Source organism: Anolis sagrei, chromosome 4, assembly GCF_037176765.1.
Source record: "Anolis sagrei isolate rAnoSag1 chromosome 4, rAnoSag1.mat, whole genome shotgun sequence".
In the NCBI taxonomy this organism is placed as follows: Eukaryota; Metazoa; Chordata; class Lepidosauria; order Squamata; family Dactyloidae; genus Anolis; species Anolis sagrei.
The window spans coordinates 158,938,722-158,953,393 of NC_090024.1; the positions used below are offsets into that span (position 1 = coordinate 158,938,722).

The window sequence follows — 14,672 nt, forward strand, 5'->3', positions numbered from 1 at the left end:
TGAGTCCCCACAAGCCAAGCACCTCATTAAATCTGGGCCTTTCTGGTTTATTAATACAGAATAAACCTCAGTTATTCTCCCAAATGTTTGCCTGCAAGCAAAACCAAAGAAAATAGTAGCGTGACAATGCTCTTCATTGACAGTGCTCTTCAGTGTCAACAGAATGGTCCAAAGAAAAAGTGATTACACAATGCTACGCACTCACTCCTTTTGACCTATTGATTTGCCAAAAAGAGATGTGACAAGGCTACTGCTATTGAAACTGTGTATTTTTCATTGAAGAAATGGTGTCTCTCGCTTTTCTTCTTGCTCTGCCTCACTAGCAAACATAATAAACAGTATGCCTTTTCTCTAAATATTCATTATTGTGCAATCCCCAAATCTTTTTGGTGGGAAGGGTCTCTTTCCACACCAGAATTACTCTTGTGAAAGCAATGGAAAACCCTGGTTTGAATACTTTGACCCTGAATGAAACACTGGTTTTGCCTACCTTCATAGTTTTGCCTACATAGTTTTGCCTACCTTCAGCTACCCATCTGCAATGTAGACGTAATAATGTTCAACTTCACTATAGATTTAATACATATGAAGCACTAAAATATTAGTTACATTATCATCATCATTATTATCATCAGTGTGAGAGTTTGGTGGACAGTAAATGGAAGTAAAGGAATGGGATGCGAGAGTGTCAGGAAAGCTCTGCCAACTTTTTCAAGCACTTTATTAACTGAAACCCTTCTCTACGCTATGCATGCAGAGCCTGAGGTGATCCCTGAAATAAATCAGTGCGACTTCATTGACTTCCTAGTATAAAATGAGAAACAGTCCTCTTTAAGTCTATCATTCCTGCAAGACTGTCTTTGAATGCAACTTATTTCCACAGGAATTCACCCAGTCAGGGCAGGTGACTAAATACAAGCCAGCCTTGTAAGGTAACAATAAAAGGGGCTTGTTTCTTCAGTATAAAACATGGAGAGAAGTGACAGAACTCATCTAAAAAAGCTTTTGCACATAGGAGAGAGTCTACTCTGTATGGGCTGCCATTAAAATCTTTACAAGCATCTAGCTGTGTGGAACACTGGCAGTGCTACAATAAAGTTAATTAGGCAAAACGGTAACGATATCAATAGTGACCACTGTATGAAACAACTCATTCCCCACAAAACTGTTCTTGCATCACTTGAGGCTTGTAATATTGTTCTGTTTTCAAAACGCTAGTTATAGCTGAAGTTCAAGAAATGCATGTTGGAACTATTTTCCTCACATCCGAGAAGGAGAGGAAATGAATGAAATGGGCTGAAAACAGCCATGCCTTTTTGAAGTGAAATAGGGCAGATTCTCCTTGTTCCCCCTTAGTCTGTTAAGAATTCCAATTGATAGTTTTTCAAGACAAAATGATAGTTGCTGATCTTCATATAGTAAAATAGCAGCTACTGTTTGCTAAGTCTATCACATGAAGCATATGTTTCTGTGTTCTGTCAACTGTCATGATTGGGTCTTTGTTCAAACTGATTGTATAATATAAGAGTAAATAGGAGAAACACCCCAAACATCCTCTCAGCTGCCACATGCCTTCCTCAGGCCCTCTTCCCAACCTAAGGATGGGGGATACACGAGGTGGGGGATGAGCAACCTCATCCTTATGCTGAGAGAACGGCCCAAGGAAGGAAAGCAGGTAGTGGCTGAGAGGGCCCAGTAGGGTTCCCAGCTACTGTGTGCCTTACCCTTCTCTAGACATAAGGACAGAAGGAAGACCCATCCCTATGCCGAGAGAATGGCCCAAGCACAAAAGGCAGGTGGCAGCTGAAAGGGCTCCAGGGCCCATTAAGCCACCATCTGCCTCGCCCTCCTCCTAGCACAAGGACGGGGTAAGTGGCCCTATTTTTATGCTATGAGGACAGCCTCAGAATGATCCATGGGCCTATCTGTCCACCCGGCTGGGCTCACAGTACAGCCCCAGGGCAAAAATATTTGCCCATTCTTGCTTGAGATTCTGAATGGGGTGAATAGGATGCTTCCTTAACCCTGTTGCTGAAACCCAAGCTCCCTTGAAGGGAAGAAAGGAAAGGAACCCAGGAATGAAAAGGGGAGCCTCATAAGTTCATCATCATCGTCATCGTCATATTAATGTTGACTTGCCAGGTTCCTATTGAATCTATGGGTCTACTCTAGCTAAGATAAACAAATTAAGATTAAGGCACACTTTTTGATTTCAGTGGAAGGCAAAGAGTTGAGGACAAAAGACAGGTAACTTGTGTGTGATCCTAAATATGTGGCAGACATTTCTGCTCTTTCCCATTCCTCAATCCTGAATTTCCCTCAGTTTCCCCAACATGTGTACTCCTGTCTCTTTTTCTCTCAGGAATGCCCCCTCTGAACTCAAACTCTCTCTGTCTCTCTCTCCCTCTCCCCCCCCCCCCCACCTCTCCCTTTGTCCCAGCTTTTCTTCTCCATACCATCATATTTATCCATAGGATACTTGAACCATCCTCCCCACCCCACCCCGCACACACACACACTTCTTCTTTCTGATATCTGGTTACCTTAGACCCAGCATTATGCTTGATCACCTCATCTACCCTCAAACAGTAAGCTTTTCTTTCCCTCCCCATCCCTGCATAAATCTAGAATACTTCAAAGAGCTGACTGATCTCCGGATGCCTGTCATCTTTACTTTTTAAGAATGTAGGAGGGAACAAATGGATGGCAGCCAGTGTTTTTCTTTGAACTATTCCCAACCACCTGGAAAAAAAGAATTCAAAATTTCAAATAAATAAACCATATGTATGAATAGGGAGCAAGATGAGGTGACCATGGGTGATTAAATGCTCCTGGGACACCCATAACCTACTCATGCTCTATTAGGTTTCCACACACACTTTTCCTCCAGATCTAGAGTTCATGGTCACATTTTTTATTCAGTAATGGTTTTCTCATTTATTTATCATGGCAGGAGCGAACCAAAACAGTTGTATTGCATTAAAAACAAACAAATAAACAAAACACAAAGTTTGCAGATTTGGTATCTATTAAATGTCCTTTGACCAGTAGCTGGCCACTTGGAGTGCCTCTGGTGTTGCTGCAAAAGGGTCCTCCATTGTGTATGTGGCAAGGCTCAGGTTGCAGTAGGTGGTCTGTAGTTTGCTCTTCTCCACGCTCACATGTCATGGATTCCACTTTGTAGCCCCATTTCTTAAGGTTGGCTCTGCATCTCATGGTGCCAGAGCGCAGTCTGTTCAACCCCTTCCAAGTCGCCCAGTTTTCTGTGTGATTGAGGTTCTGGGTTTGAGCCTGCCACTTTTGGACTCTCGCTTCCTGAGGTGTTCCAGCAAGTGTCTCTGTAGAGCTTAGAAAACTATTTCTTGATTTAAGTCATTGGCATACTGGCTGATACCCAAACAGAGGGTGGGTATCTTGTAAGCGACCAGAAGCTGCTTTCATGACTCAAAAACAATTGGATATTTACTGGAGGATTCAATAATCCACATAAATATATATCTATGCATTTTAAAAAGGTATTAGCCTAATGATACATCTATTTAACACTTGTATTTCTTTGTGCATTTTTATGTTAGGAAAATCAGATGGGTGAAAAGCCTTTGCCACCATAGAATCTCAAGAAAGAAGCAAGACTTGGCCATGGTGGTCCATGCTCTTGTTACATCCCAAATAGACTAGTGCAACACGCTCTATGTGGGGTTGCCTTTGAAGACTGTTCAGAAGCTTCAAATGGTCCAATGAGTGGCAACCAGATTCCTTGCTGGAGTGGCATACAAGGAGCATACAACCCCCCTGTTGCATCAGCTCCACTGGCTGCCATTCTGCTACTGAGCACAATTCAAAGTGCTGGCTTTAGCCTATAAAGCCTTAAACAGTTCTGGCCCAGCTTACCTGTCCCAACTTATCTCTCTCTGTGAACCATCTTGGAGGTTAAGATCTTCTGGAGAGGCCTTGCTCTCGGTCCCATCTCCTTCACAGGTTCGGTTGATGGGGACAAGAGATAGGGCCTTCTCAGTGGTGGCCCCTCAGCTCTGAAACTCCCTACCCAGTGAAATTAGATCAGCACTTTCCCTCTTGGCCTTCTGAAAGAATGTAAAGACATGGCTATTAGACCAAGCCTTTGGGCAGTAAAATAATGCAGTACAAGAAATGAATAGGAAATATGTCCAATTTACAATTGAAATAGCTTTGGATTACAATTTGGTGCTTTGTGATTTTAATGTTAATATTGAGATGTTTTTAATTCTATGTTTTAATTGTCTGTTTGTTTATGTGTTATATTTAATATGATTTTAATGTTTTATAGTTATATGCTTTGGTTTTGTGTGTTATGTTGGCACTGAATCTTTCCATTACTTGATTCACACCACTTTGAGTCCCCCCAGGAATGAGAAAAGTGGTATATAAATGTAGTAAATAAAGAAATAAGAAAGAGTGGAAGAGAGATATACTAAAAGAGAAAGATAGGCTGATGAAGTGGGAGGAGGAGAATAGTTTCAAAAGACTGCCAATAATTTGATGTTGTATTTTTATCTCAACAGATGATGATGAATGTGCAAATGCCACCCAACTTTGTGGGGAAAATGCAAACTGCACAAATACTGTGGGAAGTTACTACTGCATGTGTGCACCTGGATTCCACTCTAGTAATCGTAATGTGACCTTTGTAACCAATGATGGGACTTTTTGTGAAGGTAAGATAACAGATCTCTACTGTCTTTTCTTGCTACTTATTTTTCTGCTATGGTTATATGAAATGTAACTCTTGAGTCTCATTGAAAACTTGTTATCCCTCCTGTTTAATGAAGTTAATCAGAGATGGCTAGAACTGATTCAGAACCTACCAAAGAACACCAAAAATCTTTAATTTGGACTAGAAAAGCACCATCTGATAATCTCAAGGAAACCTGCCAGTCCAAGTTGACAATACTGAATCAGCATAAAGAAACTCTATGTATTCCTGAACAAAATCTTACACAACCTCAAAAAGTTGCTTTTGTAGGAAACCTAGAGAAAAGTATTTTATACAATTTATCATTGGAGAAAGAAACTGATTATAGATAAGTCACTATTTTGTAACTAATTCTTTTAAGCTTTGTCAGTTAGCATTGTTTACTTTCTGCTGCTGAAGTTAGGGCTAAAGAAAAATGGAAGAGGATCTGAAGTGCAGGTTTATGGTTATATCAGAAGGATGATGTTTCTTGTGTTTCACCTAGATGGAAGAACATGCCTAAGAGGCGAGCTTTGGGACATGTGATCCCCCATTTCGGGTCCCTTGAAGGGGCTGCTTTTGTCGAACTTCAGTAACTCAGGGCTCATCTATACAGGCCTCAAAAAGTAGGTCTGGTCCAGACCAGCACAGGATTCTGCCTAGGTTTTTGCAACTTTCCACTTCTAAACCTTGTCAGTGGCAGGAGTAGAGGTCTACCTGTTCATTTGGGCAGAACTAAATTTACCTCTGCCAGGCAATCACCTTATCTTTGTTATTTGTTGCTGCCGCAGCAGCCATAAAACTCCAAAGACCTCTTGGCTGTTGATGGCTGACCAACCAAGGTCAGCAAAGGCATCTGCATGACTTGTGACCTCTTCACATGTGCTGCCAGAATCATCATGGATCATAGTGATTCCAATGGTGCATGTTTGAAGTCATGGGGAACCAGTTGCCCATGCCCTGCATTGCACGACAACCACATTTACATCCCACAGGAGGAAATCGCCCGGCTCCCTCCCCCTCCCCGTTAATCCAAGGCAACATGGAAAGCCTCCTGTGTTGCCGCTGTGGCAGCATGATCTTGTTCGCCTTCTTCTTTAAGACAGAGCCCCACCAGAAGTTGCAGTGCATTGTATAATGGTAGCCGGTGGCTTCGGGCTCCATCTTAAAAGAGAAGGCAAAACAGTGCATGCCACCAATTTTGCCCCCGTGTGATGAGGTTGTTGTAGAGGTGAGAGGGAAAGAGGGAAGCAACCCTGCTCTTGTCTCCAAGGTGCACAAGCACCTTTGCTAACAAGCAACAATATGTGCCGCCCTATTTCCCAGCACTGTGGAGAGTGGGGAAAACATATTGGCAGCACTAGCCCATGTAAACAGATGAAAACAGCATGGTTGGTTCTGAATCAAATCCATTCCAGATGTTCACCCCAACCCTGAAATGTAGGGCTGTGCTAGAGCTTCAGAAAGTTCTGAAGCATTCCCTGACTTTTCCTAACCAATGTTATCCTGTGTTAGTAGTCAAACCTTCTTGGACATAATTTGGATGCTCAGGAGTAATGTCTGGTCTACCTCAAGATATGTGATCAATCTACACATTAATCTAAGTTAATTTTTTTAGAGTAATGTCAGGCTAACTATAATTTTTTAATTGTTTTATCCTAAGTAAAGCATACAGAAGCATAAGGGCAGTGAATTCATGGCTGCTGAACAGACAAACTTTCCCCCCATTTAATGTTGAACATTTTTTTTTGTCCTGTCAGGAGCGACTTGAGAAACTACAAGTCACTTCTGGTGTGAGAGAATTGGCCGTCTGCAAGGACGTTGCCTAGGGGATGCCCAGATTTTTTTTGATGTTTTACCATCCTTGTGGGAGGCTTCTCTCATGTCCCCCCATGAGGAGCTGGAGCTGATAGAGGGAGCTCATCCACGCTTTCCCTGGATTCAAACCTGCGACCTGTCAGTCCTCAGTCCTTCCGGCACTGGGGTTTAACCCACTGCGCCACCGGGGGCTCCTGTGCATATTTGTTGCAGGCATTAAACTTCAATTTAGAGAAAGGAAAATATTATGTTTGCTATGAGTTTTATATCTGAATTCAACATCCCATGAAGGATAGACTAGGGTTAACAAGTCAGAGGAATGTAAAACTGGCTACATTCATATGATCTTGTATGCATCTCTTAGGGGCTTACATAATTTAATTTGTAATGGGATATCTGTATGATTTATATTGGACAAAACAAATTGCTAGGAAAATATGAATTAATTTACCATTTTTGTAGACCTTAAGGATTTTTCAACTTTGGAAATAACTGTTTTGTTTTCAGCATTTTGGCTTAGACAAGTAGGGGGGTCTGCTGGTATTTTTCTTGGGTTGCTCCTCGGGGTTTAAGACAACAATCAATAAATCTATGCATTCTTTTGGCAAGTATATTATCCCTGAGTTGATTGTATCTTGTTCAAGATGTATTCCTTATGCTATACAACCCTGATAATTTGTTTTCCATATTTTATTCCCAACATGAAAGAAATGCCTGTGTTTCAGTCTAGGGAGATATTTGACTTCTTTGTATGAAACTTCATATTCCTATTAAACTCTTGTTTCGGCTTGATTGAATTTTATTATTATACTGCAGCACATTGACATATGCTATTGTTGATTTTTAAACCTTGGGACACTGGCGTTCACATCTTGTTGGGTCAGGTGGTCAGAGAGACAAAGCGAACATATGTGTGAGCTCAGCAAAAGGCAGTAACTGCAGAAATAGCAAAAATGAATTGTAATTGCACAACATAATCAATGAGACCACCCTACTATAGAAATGTTATTGGGAGTATGTCCACTGTGTTCAATGAGTTTTATTCTGTATTTCAACAAAGAGAAACTGAGGAATGAAATAAGCACAAAGGGACTCTCCTGAAATTGTATTAACCAATTCCCCATTCAAGATTTATCTCCTAAGTGTTCATATTGTCCAGTGCAATATTAATCTCATGTGAATAGTTCTCTGGTTGACCCACATTTTGAAATAGCTACTTATTACTAAATATGCATAAATGTAATAAACTTCATTTCTCAATATACTATAAAGTTCAGTTAATCAGATTTTTTTAAAAAAAAGTTGGTATGTGAACTTTAAGAGAGGTGCTGTGGTTTTTAGACATTAGGCTATGACTCTGGAGAACAGAGTATGAATCCCTGCTTGGCCATGGAAACACTTAGTGAACTTGGATAAATTTATACTTTTTTAAGCATCACAAGGCAAATGCAAATCCTCTTGGACAAAATTCTGTCAGGAAAAACCCATGAAAGGTTTACTTTAAGGTCACCATAAATCAGAAAAAAACATGAAGGCACATGATAACAGCAGCAACAGCAATACTTTTACTTAGATTACTACAATATTATGTAAAGAGTGCTAGCATTCTCCAGAACTCTATATCAGGCACATGACATAAAATGAACCAAAAGTAAATAAATCTGGCCCTGGGTATTGCCCATTGGGTATTCTTCAAGCACTAAGTTGGATAGATCAGAAGAAAAATAATGAAGTACATACATGCTGGATTTTGTCCTTCTTTAAAATCTAGGAAGCTTACTGATACTCAGATAACTGATCAATAGTTAAACTGATGCTTCTTCAGAAGCATTCATATGATAAACCTGACTCTTTGAACATGGAAAGAGAGAGAACATCAAACCTAACCAAAGGCATTTTAATGACCAAGAAGGAGCAGAAAATGGTAATCGTTTCTCCCTACAAGTCAAGTTGCAACTCAAGGCCAGCCAAGTTAGCAAAAAAAATCACAGGCTGTTCTCCCCAATCCTGACAGTACACCCCAGTTTTCCAAGCTATTTTGCAGTGCATTAGTGTGTCAGCTGCAGTATGTAAGTGTCCCATGCAAACCTCTGAGTCTATATGAAGTAAGCAATAAATTTCATATTTTTAAAATATATAAATGAAAGGTTTTCATGAGATATGTTGTGTCCCTGTACATTTCATTTATGTGTCCGTATCTCTTATAATAGTTTTATAACCTCTGGTTTGCTAGTAAAGCTGAGTTACTATGTTGCAAAATGATGCATACCTAAAAAGGTGTGCCACTAACATAAAATGTTTGGAAAGCTCAGCCATAGAAAAATAAAAATCAATGGTACAGTCCTTTGCACATTTCCTCAGAAGTTCCTTTGAGTTCTCTGATACTTTTTCCCATGTAATTGTAAAATATACATCTTTAAATGGTATAGCTTTTAAATAACATTTATATATATATATATATATATATATATATATATATATATATATTCTTAATCATCTGCCTGGATCAATTGTTTCACTCTGACTAGTTCTACTATTGTCCCACACAAGTAATTTCACTGATATGTTTGGTATATGCTGATGCCATAATTTGGAGTGATAGCATTCTTACTCTATCATTTAAAATTATTATAAAAATCATGCAATACAAATTAAGATCAGAGTATCCATATATTGTAGTTCTTAAATGGGGGAGCAGAATCAGATTTAGTCATGCTTATTTGAAAGATAAGAGATTTAATTTATTTATGAATTAAGCCCTAGTGATTTTCAGTGAGTCTGCATTAAGCATGTCTCCAATTCATATTTTTCCTTTAGTAAAACACAGAGGAAAAGAATTGTACCCATGAAAATAAAAATGTACCAAATTATATCAGCATAGCATAATAATACATTCCATGTCTAATCTCAAAATGCTATTTTCATTGTAGCATATTCACTCTAGCCTCTTTAAGGTGGTGGCATCAATACAGATGCTGAAATTTCATATGTTTTGGGCACATCTCTTTGTTCCACTGTTTACATTGTGAAATGGAGATGAAAATAGCTTTTATACCACTGAGCTTTGTTTTTGTTTTTTGTTTTTTGGGCTACATTATATTCATGAGTTATTTATATTGACTGTCTTCTCATTCCTGCTCTTTATACTGTGAAAATAGTAACAACTAATTCTTTACACAAGAACCTTCCTGTACTTTATAAAGAACCAATAAACATTGTTTGACTTTTTCTACACTGTAGCATGGATCAACAAACAAATGAAGTAATTAAAGTACATTTCAAGAAGTAACTGACAGAATGGCATCTACAGCCCATACATTAATTGAAATTATCTAATCTGGTAAATAAAATAAGTTTGTAAAGCCCTTATAGGTTGATTGCTTGGAATCATTGTAAATTTCCCATCACAAGATACTAAAACTCAGAGGTAATTAGAAATGGGAGAAAGGAGCAGAGGAAACCACTAAGTGAAACATAGAGATGCTATTAGTTAAGGCAGCCTGTACTACAGTGGCCAGATGTAGTCCCTTTCTTCAACATTTGCAGCTCCCAGGAGAAGGATTCTAGAGTAACCAAATTAATATTCAACTATGGATCAGAGTTTGGAAGTAGAAAGTTACCTATAGTGATTTCCTTGGGCAACGAGTTTCTTTTTGTAGCCTGTTACCTGTTCTACAGTGTTACCTGTTCTACATCACTGTTGAACAGTGTTGGCTGTTGGTTGTGCGGCAGAAACAGCCAGAGGGTGAGAACTCTACCTTAGAACTCCTGCCTGGGACCTGCCTTTCCAAACATACTGGGCATGGCCCCCACAGCTATGCCATCTCACCTGACACCAACAGCAGATAAAACAGCCAGCACTGGACCCAGAGCCTGCTTTGCAATCCAATTATGTTAAGCCAATCAATAAGATCTTGGCACTATAGGACTTTAACCAACATGGATAGAGACACCTTACCATCATGACAAAAAACACACACACACCCCATCTGCCTCCCAAAGGACCTCATACCACAGTTTATAGTTTGAATTTACTACAAGCAGAGTCACTTTTTGTAAAAGCTATCAGGCACTATATACGAGTCTAGAGTTGCTGATTTTATCAACTCCTGAAGAAGGGGAATTCTTTCCACGAAACAGGGTACAAAAATACCCGGGCACCTCTGTTGAATGCTATTTGGACTTTTCCTTCGGAGACTTTTTTTTTGAGAAGCAGTGCTCCATTTTCACTGGACTTGATTTGTATTTTATCCATGAAGATTTCTTTGAGAGTGGGGCTCCATCTTCATTATTGTCTTCAATCTACATGACTCAATGCTTACTTTGTTTAAATAATTTTTCTCATTGAATGTATCCCTGAAGCCTATATACAGTGGAACCCTTATTCAGACCTAGAACTGTTATGTTTGAGAGTGGCTGCTCCTTTTGATTTTGATTTATGCCACTGAATTCAGCTATATACTGGGGATTTAGGTAAATTGCATACTATATGCTCTTTTGATATTATACTTTCTCATTACACAGATTGTTTTGTGTTTGTTCTGATAACCTACAAGTATTCTGGGATATTGTGTAGGGGCAATGCACACTGCCATCCTTTCTGCCATCCAATAGGGGGAGGGAAAAGGTCCCCCTTCCCACCCCCTCCATGAGATGAGGGGAGGGGGGAAGGGAGAGTAGAGTGCAATGAGCTGTCCCTCGCACCTTCCCTTTTGCCGGCACAATGGCATGACCCAAAAGGGCCATGTGAAAAGGTCCATATATTGATCCAAAGAAACATTTTCTGGATTATAGTGCTCTTGTTGTTGAAGAGAGCATGAAATGTCTCCTGGGATTTATTCAAGCCAATATGTATAGGAGAAGAGTGACAATGATATTGATTTTTTTCAAAAACAATATTCCCATCAGAGTGTTGTGTGGTTTCCAGGTTGTATGGCCATGTTCTAGCAGCATTCTCTCCTGACATTTTGCCTGCATCTGTGGCTGGCATCTTCAGAGGATCTTCACTCAATTTAAATAGATATTGAGATGTTCCACATGGTTCCTAATCTGTGCCATAAACATGTAGCAATGCTTGCATTAAGGAATGGAATAATCATGGAAGATGGTCATATTAAAAACCTCAATTAACGTATGTATTTATTGTTTATTCTAAAGAATGTGTCATTAAAATATTGGTCTTCAAAGAAAGGATATTTTGCCATGAACAGTCAAGAAAAAGAAACATGCACTGTACCAATTCTTGGAGATTACTATCTATGTATACCTTTGGCCGAGCACAGAATTTCCTGACTTTTGAAATCAAGTTTCAGTAAATGACTTCTCTAGTTTCTTCCTTGTGTGTATAATTCATGCATGAACAAGCTGCCCAGCTTTTACCCAATTGACCTTCTACAAGGCATATAACCTTCCTTGTAATTATCACAAATCAGCCAAGAGCAAGCAGTGCAAAGGCTCTCAGCTTTTTCCAAGGAGCAATACCTTATTACTTTAGTAAAGGTTGGATTGAATTCCATGCAACCAATATGTAACTTCAGTTGGAAAACTATGAGCAATCTGTTTCTCTGCTGAATAGTTTTTAACAACCAATGTCTTATCATATCTCAACTACTCCTTTTGGCTTCACACTGAATTTTTCAGGGAAAAAAACATCTTGCTCTTGAAGGAGTGCAGAGTTCTCTATTCACAAATCTTTACTATTAGAGACAGGAAAATGCTGAGAAGAATTTTTTCATTGAGTTTCATATTTAGAGGAAAGGAGCTCATGTTGTGTTGTCATTATATACAGATTGTAATGGTGCAATCCTGACAGCATGAATTGCCTACTGAGGGGTTACTGCTTCCTGTATGACTCCCCAAATGCAGTAGAACCCCCTTACTTACCCTGTAATCCTACTGTTCATCACAGATGGAAGAGATTATCTAATCCTAAATCTAGTTATGTAAAATTGCTACTTTTGTTACTGTTGGTAGGACACATCATCCCTCCACATACACACTAAGGGCCTCATCATTAAGGCCAGATGAAGTGTCCCACTTCATCTGGCATCTGAGAGATAAAAGAGGAGCTGTTGGGCGCCCTCTCAGCGAGATCTTGTGCTAGCTTTACTTGTAATATCATTGAAAACATAGTGGTATAGCCCCAGGATTAAGTTTAAAGACTGACCACAAAATCCGTGAGGTGTGCCCCTACATCTATGACAATGCTATTGAGAAGCAAAATGTCTGTGGCCACATCTGTCTCAAATGTTTGCAAAAGAAAGAGTCAATAGTTTCCTCTGTGTTTGGGAAAAAAACAATTCTCAACCAATGGGGTGTCTTCACAGTGACCTTAACTGGACAATCCTTTGAGTGAGCAGTCATTGAACTGCATCCTACATTTGTTAAAATCATAAAGGGTGTGTTGAAAAAATACTTATAAATGATTTATGTTAGTAATTAACCTCTGTCTTTTTCACCGATAATCTTGAAATACACTGAATTATGTATGACTATCTCTGCACAGTGTTTATCATGTTTTAGGGAAAGTGTTGTTAGTATTAATTTATGCATTAATTTTTAATACTCTATTTATAAGTGCCATTTTAAACTTGACTGATATGTGGTGCACTATTTTCTCATTCACCGCAAAAAGCAAATCACTCTGCTCTAAGCTTGTTTGTCACCTAGAAGAAAACAAATTATTGTCTGGGAGTATTCAGGACTCAGTGTACATTATGAAGTTGCCAAAAAACCCTTTGCTAATGGGAATGGGTTATGGCTGTTATATAGGCATTATAAAATGGGTGTTTTGACATAGTTTCCTTGTGTTTGCCGTGCGAATTCTTTGACATAATATAAAAATTGTACCAGCCTAAACATTTAAGATATCCTGCTCATCAAAGTAGAAGTTTCTGTTATGGAGAGAGAGATACATCCCAGTACCTGGATTGTCCTATCCTCTACTTCACCCTAACATACATTCGCATATCATGAATTAATCCTAAGAAATAAGTAATAAAGAAGGGAAATTCCACATGGACTTTTAAACTCATTTAAAAGAAAAGTGTGGATTCGACCGCTAATAAATGAATCACCCAAACATTCTTAGCTCCCATTCTTCCTGTCTCTTTACTCACATTATGAGAAATTTTCTTTATGAAGTGAATGTCTGATGAATCACCTACAGCTGATATCTATACATTTGAGAGGCTCAGATCTATAGACATCATTTCTGGGCAAAGAAAATTAGATAATTACGCTAATCTTTGCAAGCACTTTTCTTGACACTTTTGCTCCTGCTTCTTGGCAGGGGGTTGGACTCAATGGCTCAAGATGTCTCTTCCAACTCTGTGATTCTATGACTCTACTCCAATTGATCCCCTTCACACATGACCACTGATTTTCTTTGACCTTGACTCTGAATTAAACTGCCCGGAATCCCTGTTCTTAGCCCCCCCCCCACACACACACACACACAGATGAATAAAATTCCACATTATTTGCTTTGCACTGGAACATATGGCAGTGCAGACTCAGATAACCCATTTCAAAGTAGATATTGTGGGATTATCTGCCTTGATATTCTGAGTTATATGGCTGTGTGGAAGAACCCTTAGATGCCAACAGCCTGAAATTTGGACAACTTTTTTACTCTGTGTTTACTTTTCTTTTTACTTGAATTACCTGCTCTCTGCTTGGATCCATACTATTGGACATTGTCTTCTGCTAAAGCACTTCTGGCCTTTACTTGTCTAGTTTGATGATTAGACTCTCTTATAAGAAAAATAAAAGGGTTTCTTGTTCCAGCTCAGCCTTGCTTGAGAAATGGGATCTTCTGAGCATCCTGAAAAACTCGGTTATTCTCTGAGGTGGATGCTTGGTCTGTTCATCAGTTCTTACTTGTTCTTTGTTCTCAATTCTTTGGCTCACCTCATTCTCCTGTCCACTGCCCAGTTCATGTCTTGATTCTCCTGTAGCATCTTTCTGCCATTGCTTTGTCCAGCTTCCCCTTTTCAGATAAGCATAGCAACCATCTCCTCATTCATCATCAAAGTCTTGCCCTCTCAAAATATATTGGCAATTTTTGGATATGCCTGTTAATATTAGTTCTTGTAAAGCTAAAGGATGCTGTAACTATAGTTGAGGTGCGGTAGATTGTGCT

At 39.2% G+C, this 14,672-nt stretch overlaps 1 protein-coding gene across 1 annotated transcript in view; it reads left to right on the forward strand.

Moving 5' to 3' along the window:
* ADGRL4 (adhesion G protein-coupled receptor L4) overlaps positions 1–14,672 on the forward strand; it is a 143,144-nt gene that overhangs the window by 69,047 nt on the left and 59,425 nt on the right. The window contains exon 3 of the mRNA XM_060773795.2: positions 4,542–4,694. Coding sequence (XP_060629778.2) covers positions 4,542–4,694 — 153 coding nt within the window. The remainder of the gene's footprint in view (positions 1–4,541; positions 4,695–14,672) is intronic.